The 11,784-nt window shown below is 39.6% G+C and overlaps 1 protein-coding gene across 1 annotated transcript in view; it reads left to right on the forward strand.

Moving 5' to 3' along the window:
* The window catches only part of LOC149300762 (serine/threonine-protein kinase Nek10-like), a 77,168-nt gene extending 71,166 nt beyond the window's left edge, over window positions 1-6,002 (forward strand). The window contains exons 31-34 of the mRNA XM_089484791.1: window positions 124-234; window positions 1,271-1,373; window positions 3,631-3,683; window positions 5,631-6,002. Coding sequence (XP_089340917.1) covers window positions 124-234; window positions 1,271-1,373; window positions 3,631-3,683; window positions 5,631-6,002 — 639 coding nt within the window. The remainder of the gene's footprint in view (window positions 1-123; window positions 235-1,270; window positions 1,374-3,630; window positions 3,684-5,630) is intronic.
* The last annotated feature ends 5,782 nt before the right edge of the window (window positions 6,003-11,784 follow it).

Raw genomic sequence — 11,784 nt, forward strand, 5'->3', positions numbered from 1 at the left:
TTAAGGGAAAATACAGTTTGTGAACTTCGTGAACCCTGGTCAATATGCCTGAAGCTTATTTTTGGTAAACATAGAAATAGTCTATTGAACTGAATGCAACATTGTTCTATTCTATCCGACTAGCTTCCTCCAGCTTTACAAGATAATATGAAGAGGAGAATCATTGAACGATACAAAAAGTCTCTCTTCAGTTTGAAAAGTAACCCTTGTAACCTGAAAGCTGAAATAAAAAAGGTGTGATTTCAAATAAAAAGGTTTTTTTAAATATCGATACAAATGGAAACACTTATTTCTGCTGAATGCCAAGACATAAGTGTGTGAGTTGTAGGAATGTCAAGAAGCTGTGAGATAGAGCCCTGCGCGGGACTGCTTTTTTAATCCCGCTCCCGCAATGTGGGTGTTCCGCTCCCGCCACATTTGTGGCCAATCCCGCCCGCTCCCGCCACATTTGTGTCCAATCAAGCCCACCTCCTTACCTGAACTGCAGATTTCCCGCGCAGTCCCACAAGGCTGCCCTTGAGTTGCTCCCTCACCGCATCTCTTCTCTTGCTGCGCCCAGGAACAAGACAGAGTCACAAGAAGTGATGTCACATCACGTGACTCCATTTTGTTCCTGGGCGGAGCAAGAGAGGAGACACTGTAAGGGAGCAGCGAGAAGGCAGCCTTGCGGGGCTGCGCGGGATTACCGGGACCCGCAGGTACGGTGACTGACCGCCCGCTCCCGCCCGTAACCCCAGCATGACCGCCCGCAAGTTTTTTGCCGGGACCCACCTCCCAATGCAGTCCTCTACTGTGAGAGTGTCTGAGTGATCTAAGTTATGTCTCGAAGGGAAGTTGTGTTCTTGTGTTGTGTGTGTGCTGTGAGTTGTGTCTGTGAAAAAATGTGAATTGTGTTCTACTGTTAGTGCTGAGTTGTGTGAGTCCTTGTGTGAGTGCCAATTGTTGAGTTGTGTAGTTGTGTGTTCGTGAATGTGTGCCTATGAATTTTGTGTCTGAGAGATGACAGTTGTTTGAGCGTAGATTCAAAGCAGCCCGTTGCCTCTGTTCTAGGTTGCAAGCTTTCCCAACTGTTAAGTAATGCTCTTGTTTTTAACATGATTATTTTTAAACTAAATACTAATACGTTTAGTGTAGCAGATTAGACATGAAAAGCGAAGTTTAAGCATGACAGATGCACTTGATATTGATTTGTTAATTCAATGTGGTGCCATTAAATTTATTGATTTTTTTTGTCACTAAATTTTATATGTATACTTATATTTTTGTTCAGGTTTTACAAGGATCACCAGAGTTCATTGAGTTTTTTACTGCCGACATCCATGGAATGCTTCAGTCATCAGGGAGTAAATCACTGATTGCTGAAGACAGAACAGGTACTCACATATTGATCATGAAGAAGGATAAACTTAAAGGGGAGTAGCTGAATAATACATTTAAAGTCAAACTCCCAAACAAGGAGTGCCCCCTGAAACGTGTCCTGATTCGGATGATTAATCTTCATCATTCATTCATTCAAACGTCATGATAAAAGCTAATATATTGTAACAAGTTCAGATAGGGGATTTGATGAGTGGGAAATCAGGACAGATAAAGCGGGATAATTACGCATCATTGCAGGCAAAAGGCACAGGAATGCACAAAGCTAAGCTTTACTTTGTAATTAGTGGTCTGTTATTTTGTAAACTATAAGACATGAAGAAAGTATGAGCACTCCCTGAAGGTACGAAGCAAATATTAATTGTCTGATGCTCTATAACAATATGGGGTGTGCTTTTGTAAAGCAGAATGACGATTAAATGGTTTTATTATTAGAATACGCAGATACTTGAGTATAGCAAGCAGCCCTTGATCTACAGTGTTTTAAGCCTAGATCAGTGATGTTCACACAATATCTTATTTACTCATTTTTCATAACAGACACAATCAAAGCTCAATACAGATCAAAGCATAGTTATATTAGAGCTGGGTAATGAAAATGGAAACTATCAATGATGGCACAAAGCATTTCTGTTCAAAGAATATGTAATAGCTTCCGTATTGCTCAAAAATAAGCACGTCTCCTTTGATCTGCTGTATGGGCAATCATGGTCAAGCCCAATAACCGCATGTGGCCTTTAACAGTATTTACAACATTTGTTTATCAGCTTTAGTTAAACGTAATTTGATATTCCAGCTTGTTATCCAATTTCAGTTAAATAAAAATTACTTTTTAAACTTTGTTTTTATTTGTACTATTCAAAGAAATAGACATTGTTCACTGAGCAGATGCAAAACAAATTATGCAGTATAAATGCAAATAACATTTCCCTTACATATTATAGAAAGTGGAAAATTATAAAAGTACATCTAAGGAGTATCACTGTAGATCTGTAAAATGTAGTAATCAATGACAAACATAATATTAACATTGAAAGATTTACCCACAGAGCACAGTGTTCTTAGAGCTGCACCCCACACCTCTAGTATCTCCAAATAGATAAAAATCAGACCTTTGCAAACAAACCAGTGGAGTAAAACAATTGCACCAACTAGGTTCACCACACAGATAGTGATACTTAACTTATATGTATGGAAAGTATTCCATATGATTCATTGTCATATACATATAGGAAAAAACACAAATATTTTCATGTCACAGTAAAAGCATTAAATGTATATATCAGTGAGGATAGGCAAGACTGTATGTTGCAGTCACACCTTTTTGAGCAGATCACTGCTCTTTAATATCACTCTTGAACCTTTCTGGTTATTGTTCTTCTCAAGCAGGTGGCTCCAGCAGGAACAAGAGAAAAGCCAGGACGTTAAAGGATAATATTTTTAAAAATTTTAGATGGTTAATGCACCGGTTTAATTCTGGTGAAAGATTTTTGGTGAGCGCTTATAACCCCGGAACATTTCATGAAGGTCCCTCTGGGTTGAGCGCCAAGGCAATAAGCACTCTCAGATTACCCAGAGGGACCTTCATGAAATGTTCCGTCCCTTCCCACAATGATATTAGTGCCTTTGTCGATGAGGTGCGCCAGATGGTGAGAGAATTTAAATCCTGGAAATCAAGCCACTATTTTTCTAAGATCTGTCCTGCTAAAATTACTATCTATATAAGTAAGATTAAGTGGTGTCTCACCCAACCATCAATTTCTGGTTGTTCCTAAGCAAGTAGTATGTGTTCAAACACTTTATTTAAGCTATTGGCTGATTATAAACTAGCAAACTGTCCTCCTCTCAAGCCTAACTCATACTCAGATAAACAGTAGGGCAACCATGAAACATAAATATAAACATAAAATGTTACCAACATCCTGCAATGAAGCTCCCTCAAGTAAATGCTTAGTCTTATTCAAGTCACCTTTATTTATAATAAAACAGCGAAGTACAATCACCATAGTACATCAATATACATACAGGTATGTAACAAAGAGTAAATGCTTAGTCTACCCAGTAAGGTCAATTCTTTTAAGTTCACTTTCATGTGCTTCATGTCTTCATATCATGCCTTTTTGTTAATTTTATAAAGATAATTTCAAGATGTGGAAACCCAAAATTTCACAATGCAATCTGCATGTACACAAATCAGTCATGTGCGCTATATATTTATATTGTGTATTATCATACATTTTCCTTCTTTAATAGGAAACCCCAACAATTTTGAATTTGATGAAGGAATAACATTTGAACAAATGCAGGTAAGGCTGGGAAATTCAACAATCATCTAACAATACAGCAACATACAGTACTGCTAAGAAAGGTCTTCTCTTTTTTTAACTCGGCATATTGACCCTGAGTTAGACAGTGTTAATCTGAGTGATCTCATTGTGAGATATAATGCAGCTTCCCTGTGGCCATAGAACTCACTGTGATGTCACAGTGTATGAAGTAAGATGGCTTAGAAGTGGATAAAGTCGCTTGATTACAGTGTGAGGTGAAGATACTCCAGTTGCCATGGGAACCAACAGAAACAAGGAAAAAAACTAATAATGTAATCTGTATGAAAGTATTGTATGCCTCATATAGGTGCTTTTAAGTAGTATTTACTGTGTGTGCTCCGATCTCTGGAATGTGTATGCTTTTTAGGGTATGTGTCTCTTTCTGTATTTTTATTGTGCATAGTTGCAGGTTTTCACCAAACCTTGGGGCAGGGGTCAACAAATTTGGTTTGGATCTAGGAGCCAGGCAAAAAAGTTAGGAGACAGCATTTTTCTTCCCTGATCATGTTTTTATTTTCCTCGTTTGTCGAGCCTTGTCATACACTAACATAGATTCACACACTCTAACACCATATAGTAACAGACACACGCTAACGTCCTATGCTCACAAACACTAACACTTTACAGTAACACATACATGCTAACATTCTACACTTATGTACAGGCATGCTAACACCATACACTAATACACACTCTAACACTAAATGCTGACATACACACTCGCGCTACTGCCATACTGTAACAACAGCATACACACTAGCACCACATTTGTATACACATACACACACAATGACTAACACTATACATATATCAAATTAGGAGATCTCTGCAGGAACAGCCAATCCACCTGCCTTGTCCTATGTTTATTTACAAAAGTTCACAGTTGGCTTTAGACACCCAGGGTACTCTTTCCCCTTAAGACGTAAACCAAACCAAAAGCAAACAAAACACCTACTCCAAGTTAGGAGACTAAACAGGGTTAATTCCTACCAAACAGTACTGGTCAGCTAGGCTAGTTCCCAGTCACTCACAAAAAACACCTTTGCATAAACAGCCAAATATTTGTCTCACCCCTGAGTTTCATGTAGACTCTCTGGGTCTGTGGTCGGAAGCCCTACTGTGAAAATCTTAGTAGGCTAAATAGGGCTGGGCAGTGTTAAACAGGGATGAGCTGAAGCTGCTGCAACTATTAACCCTAGAAGCTAGTCTGCTTTCCAGACTTATGTACTCGCCCCCAGTGACCCTGTCACACACTATAGACACATACACACTAACTCTGGCACTACAATACAGTAGTAGACATACGGACATTGGTACTATACATTTACACACATACACACTGACTCCATTACTATACATTTACACACATACACACTGACTCTAGCACTATACATTTACACGCATACACACTGACTCCAGCACTATACATTTACACGCATACACATTGACTCCAGCACTATACATTATAAATCCAGCACCCTATGCTTTCCTGCAGGGGCGTGGTGTACCCTATGCTTTCCTGCGGCACTCTCTACACCACGCATCCACACGAAACCATAGGGTGCCATATTCATGATGGCAGCCCTGCAAAACTCTGGATTTGTTGAGTCCTGCCTTGGGATAAAGCACCCCACCTATCCCATAAGTGCCTCATTAATAGTGTCAAGGGAAGGCTTCAAATGGCATGAGAGTCTTAGTGGGTTAAAATGCAGTGCAGTCCCATTAATTTAGCTCCTTGATAAGCAGTATAGCCTTTTAAAATTAGATAGGACTCTCCAAGCTTGGGGTACCTTGTTGTAGTGGTAGATTAAGCAATATATGGTCATATATCCCCGGAATCCCCGGAATATTTATGCCTCAGGTGCTTTTAGATAGTATTTACTTGATGTGCACTGATCTCTTGCTTTGTTGTCTTTAATTATCTAGACCATTATAGAAGATGTCCTTGAAGACAGTGGCTACTATACATTATCCTCCCAAAGGTATGCATATTGCTTTAACAAAAATGACAGGTTTCCATCTATATATGATAGCAAGAAAGAAGAAAAAAGTAAAGAAGATAAAAAAGTCAGGAAAATATGTCAGCAAGTGAAGTGGCAAACAAGGGGGCAAAAGAAGTTGCTAAAGAGAGAGGAAAGAATAGAACATAAGGAAAAAAGAGGCCGAAAAAGGCAAAAAAACGGTTTGCTAAAGGCAGAAAATCCAGTGGCTCTTTCTCCAGGGCCTAAAGCGCCTTATTCTGGCCTTTCACAAAAAGGCGGGGCCTTGGCACAATCCCTCTCCCATGAGGTAAAATGATTGCTTCTCAAACAGAATCAATTGAGCAAAAGTAGATAACATACATTAGTCAGAGGTCATTACAAACTTTGTTCGGCTATCCGAGAAAAACATCACTATTGAATGAGAGTAGGCTTATCCAGTTTACAGAGACACTTAATTATATTTTGTTTTTATCATATCTCTGTCTAGGCTCTGTTCCTTCCTATTGGGAGCCAATAATCTGTTAACAATAAAAAAAGAAATAGTTTTTTTTGTTTTTTTTTTTTAATGGCACAATGTATCTGTACATTTTTTTCTTACAGTTCCAGCTAATATGGTTTGCTATATAAAGCTCCTGATAAGAATCCTGTAGGAGACTCTTTTAAAGTATTGGATTGCAATCAGATGCATTGGGTTTGTTGCTGAAGATTTTTTTTCAAACATTATCTCATCGTTAAATAAGTTGCCTTATATTATAAGTTTATGTAAAAATGTTAAATGCCTAAAAATGAATGCGGCTTTGTTTTGTAAATGCTGTACATACGTTAGCTTGTGATATTGGAAATATGAAATTAAGAAAATAGTTTATGGCTTCAATAAAACAATGCCAAACATTTTACATTGACTGCAGAATTTGTATAAATGGCTGTGATTAAAAAACATATTTCAGTGAGCTCTGCTTTGAAAGAACGGGATAGGTATACTCGTGGTATATTGTGTCTGAGACTACGTTGGATGTTGAGTATTATTTATTTGCTGAGATAAACAACCATGTTATTTTATATATAATTAACTTTTCTGATATTGTTTGCTGTTCATTAGGAACTATTATGTCTTCTCTGCTTCTACCTGGAGATCTCTGTGCTACAGCATATAGAGATTGGCAATCTAGAGCAACAGGTACTAGAGTCTAGAATATATAAAACATATAAAATTAACAAAAATGCCAGTGACTCCTTGTATTTTTATGTATACCGTGAGATTTATTCACTAATGGGGGAGTAGCCAAGAAGACTTGGAGGAGAGTTGTAATTTTAACTTGCTCCCTTCACAATTCATTATGAAAGGCCAGCATTGGCAAGTTTCTGCAATGTGAAGGGCTGAGCTGGCCCTGTACAATGCATAGTACAGTGGGTTAGGGGATGTTGACTCCTCTTCTTTATATGATATCTTCTTGATAATCCAGGATAATAAACTGGCAATACTATCAAAAGTTCATGCTGATGACCTTGACTAAATTATGTAACTCAATGTATGAAGGTCAGGCCAAAACAAGAGTTATTGAAAACCTGGAAATATTTAAAATAATAAACCCCTTCTATAGTGTCTTGTACTAAGCAGATAATTCAACACTGGTCTAGCTATTAATTTGGTTATACCTAATGATTAAAGAGGTACATGATGAAAATGAAGTAACAGGAACTAAAAAGAATGAACATACGCCATTTATATTTAAAATGTTTCCACAGCCAATTATTTTATTATTATTATTATTACCTCTTTTCACAAGTAAAACAAAATAAAAATAATCTTAACATAATGGGGAAAAAAACTGTTAACATAAAATAGTCACTGTCATTGTATATTTTTAATAATTTTCATCCAGATATACTAATATAATATGGAATTTTGCGGGACGCATGTTCTTGAATGTTCCTGAATATTTGATTTTAACACCTGCTGGAGAGGGAACACATATGTACTACTACATTAATATAGCAATAATCTGAATTTACATAAGAAGTGATAATTCCATCAACTCTGTTCTTTCCCATCAGCTTGAAAGGCAGAGATATCGAGGCATTCAGTAAAAACCCCCAGAGTTCCATATGATCTATCCATAGGGACCACAAGCCCTCACAAAATGGCAGTGCCCACTAAAAAAAATCCAGACTTTCCTGAGAACTCTTGAGCTCACCCCGCAGGTTGGATACAGGTACTGTATTCAACCATGAAAGTTAATGGAGCTCAGCAGCTTACTATTATATATTTCTAGTAATATATATATATATATATATAATGTAAAAACAATTCTCTAATAATGTAACCATCAGAGTGACCATCCATTTCCAACAAAATGTAAAAAGAAGTAAAACATTTTTTTTTAATATTTAGCAAGTCCTTAAATAAACCCAGGAGTGTCTAAATGTATGGTTTGTTCCCAGATAAGACATTGGGGCAGGATGACCAGATTAAAAATGGTTTTGAAATAGCAATATGCTACTTGCACTTATTGCCCTATAACTTAAAAAAACATTGGGTATTTCTAAACACAGCGCAATGATTTTTAAAATAAAAAAAGTGGGTATTTTTAAATTTTTCACAATTTTTTAATTTTTTGTAAATTAGATGATATGTATCTAAATAAACTCCTTCTTGTCCTCAAAAAGCAATACATATTTTTTGTAGGTTTAGTAAAGGGGAAAATTACAGCTAAACACAAACATGTAAAAAGAGTCCGGTTCTTAAGGGGTTAATTTTATTGTTTGCTGGAGTGTCAACTGTAAACAATAATATACAACCACAAAGTACTGCCAAGTCTCTGATAATGTAAACTTTATGAATATCAATCTATGTACTACCAGAATATTTTTTAATCCGTTTACTGAGGCAGCACAATGAAATGCTACACAGCAATGATAAATCTTCCTCTGGAACACTAACAAAACAAATTTTTCAAGTGGATTGCTTCCGTGTAAACATGGTGCTTTTTATCTTAGTCTGACTGCTAAGAGACATTGACAACTTGTCCTGGAAGTTCTTTTTCTATTGCGTTGTTTTGCTATGCCCTCCTTCGTGACAAGCTGGTGTTTCCTGGAAAGACTACAAAGACTAAAGGAATGGTTTGCTTCAGTCTAAAGCAAAACTGAAGATTTTGTGTTTTCTGTTACAACAATTTAAAAACATTTGTTATTTACTAAATAGATGATCTGGACAGATCGGCTCTCACTAAAATATTATTGGTTTCTTTTGAAAATCAAATTTGAGAAAGTAGCTTGTTCTTAAATAGCCACAATCTGCTTTTTTTTGGAGGGGGGCAGCATTGTCTGGTGATAGACACTGATCTCAGAAGTCAGAGATAGCACAAGATACACATTGGGTTTGATTTGATGATCCATCTGAAATCTAGATTATTGCTAAAAATGAAGATTGCACGCTACAGCCGTACTCAGGTAAGCAATTAAACTCCCAGGGAGTAAACCTATAGGCAATTACCCTTAACTGCTCAAATATATGTACATATTTAGCAAGTATATCTCATAATCACAGCCCAGTGTGTGCTTATAAACCACTACTAGTCTAAAAAGATAAAAAAAATGTTTTGGGATCAATCTTTTATAGGTCATTGCCACAGCAAAAGCATGTTACAACTAATATGAAACATCTAGTAGTGCTTTTATGCTTGCTGATAAGTCTTATGATGTCTCTGCAGCGGCTTCTTATTTTATACTACAGTATGTGTAGGTACCAAATGGGTTAAGTTGTCATTTGTAAATGTGTGTCTGCCAATCTGTGCATGTACTGGAAATAAAGGCACATTTTTACTACTGCAGATGGTCCCTCTCACTGTCTTTGTCTGCAACAGGTAAAACATGTTAAGCCTGTTTGGGAAAGAGCCTATGCAAAAATTGCATAAATGGGAGAATTGAAGACAAATGCAGATTTCCCCCCCAAAAAATCTTGATGGCCCTTTGACCTTTCGGATAATATTCTGTGGACTGATGAGCATACCTAGGAACTTCTGGGCTCCGGCTGTACGGAGCCTACCTGTCGGGTGCAGTCCTGGTGCCATCAGTGGGAGGTCCTGGTCAGAGCCGGCCTTAGGTGTTCCGGCGCCCTGTGCGAACTACTCCTCTGGTGCCCCCCCTCACTACCCCCCTCTGCCCCTTCAAACTACCCCCCTCTGCCCCTTCAAACTACCCCCCCTCTGCCCCTTCAAACTACCCCCCTCTGCCTCTTCAAACTACCCCCCTCTGCCCCTTCAAACTACCCCCCCTCTGCCCCTTCAAACTACCCCCCCTCTGCCCCTTCAAACTAGCTCCCCTCTGCCCCTTCAAACTAGCCCCCCCTGCCCCTTCAAACTACCCCCCCTCTGCCCCTTCAAACTACCCCCCCTCTGCCCCTTCAAACTACCCCCCTCTGCCCCTTCAAACCACCCCTTCTGCCCTTTCCTTCAAACTATCCCCCCCCTCCCTACTTCTCCTTATCCTAACTTACCTTGAGGAGTCCTGCCGGCATTTCATGTTGAGCGCCGGAATAATTCGGGCGCGCAACATGAGATCCCGGCACCGCGACTTCACGAGCAACCGCTCGGCGCCCCTGCCCGGGACATAAATGAAAACATTGTTGGTTTTTTTTGTTGTTTGTTTTTTTTAACTTTATTTAACATCCTCCATGTTAAATAAAGTTTTCATTTAGGTGCAGAGGGGGCGGACGCGGACCCCGCGGCGGAGGAGGACCCCACGGCGGCGGAGGAGGACTCCGCGGCGGCGGACCCGCGGCGGCGCCCCCTGGAGTGTAGCGCCCTGTGCTGTCGCACAGGTCGCACACCCCAAAGGCCGGCCTGGTCCTGGTGACATCAGTGGGAAGTCGTGGTGACATCAGTGGGAGGTCCCACCGATGTCACCGGGTGTTCCTGCTGTTGTCAGTGAGTGAGTGAGTGTCAGTGAGTAACTCTCATTTAAAGGGGGAATGGGCAGGGAATGGGGCCTGTCAAGACCCTGCGACCCAGAGGATTCTGTGCTTCTCCAGGGGTTCTCCAGGTCAAACCTGAGTGTTCCAAGGTATGCTAATGAATCAACAGTGGAACATGTGTCCCATTACATTCGGCATAAAGCTAACACAGCATTCCACATAATACCAACAATCAAACATGGTAGTGTGATGGTCTGGGGTTGCTTTAGTGCTTCAGGACCAGGGCTGCTGTCCATAATTAATGGAACCATAAATTCTGACTTCTACCAGAAAATCATGAAGGAGAATGTCCGGATATCAGTTTTTGGCTTAAAGTTCAAGTACAGTTCAGTTATGCAAGAGTACATTTATATAAAAGCACACAAGAATTCATCCACAGCATTGTTAAAGACTCATTGCCAGTTATCGCTAACGTTTGATTGCAGTTGATGCAGCCAAGGGTGGCAAAACTAGTTAATATGTACAAGCCACTATGACATTGTCATTGTGTGCACCATTTGTGTTGAAGAGAAAAAAGAGAAGAGATGGGTGAAAGAGGAGGACAGACTAGAGAGAAAAGAGAGAGGAGAAAAGCAGATAAGAGAAAAAGGAGATGACATATGAGAGAAAGGTCAGTGGAGAGGAAAGAGACTAGAGAGAAGAAGGAGTGAGACTAGAGAGAGAGGGAAGGAGTGAGAAGATAGAAAGCAGAGAAGAAAAGAACACCCAAAACATAACCAGGCACTCTAACACAACCAGACAATCACACTAACATACAGGTACCCAGGCACTAACACACGCAGCCAGACACTAACATACAAACTAATTAACTTACCCTGTGTCTGCTCAGCTTATCTTCAGTACTGAGAGTACCGTATTTGCTCAATTATAAGACAAGGTTTTTTCCAGAGCAAATGCTCTGAAAAATACCCCTCGTCTTATAATCGGGGTCAACTAGGACTGACTATGAGACTAAGATCCAAATCCCCCGCATCTATGCAGGGGACCTGGATCCTCCTGTCCCCCCCCACTTACCGGTACTTCTGAGTCCCCGGTGCTTGGTCCGGGCAGCGTGTAGAGCTCTACGTGATTCGCGTACACAACTTCCGCTGCAGCCGGGGGAGGTGCGGTTAGCAGCGGGGGTTGT

This window comes from Sceloporus occidentalis, unplaced genomic scaffold (genome assembly GCF_023333645.1).
Source record: "Sceloporus occidentalis isolate IW3139 unplaced genomic scaffold, rSceOcc1.0.p SCAF_23, whole genome shotgun sequence".
Classification (NCBI taxonomy): Eukaryota; Metazoa; Chordata; class Lepidosauria; order Squamata; family Phrynosomatidae; genus Sceloporus; species Sceloporus occidentalis.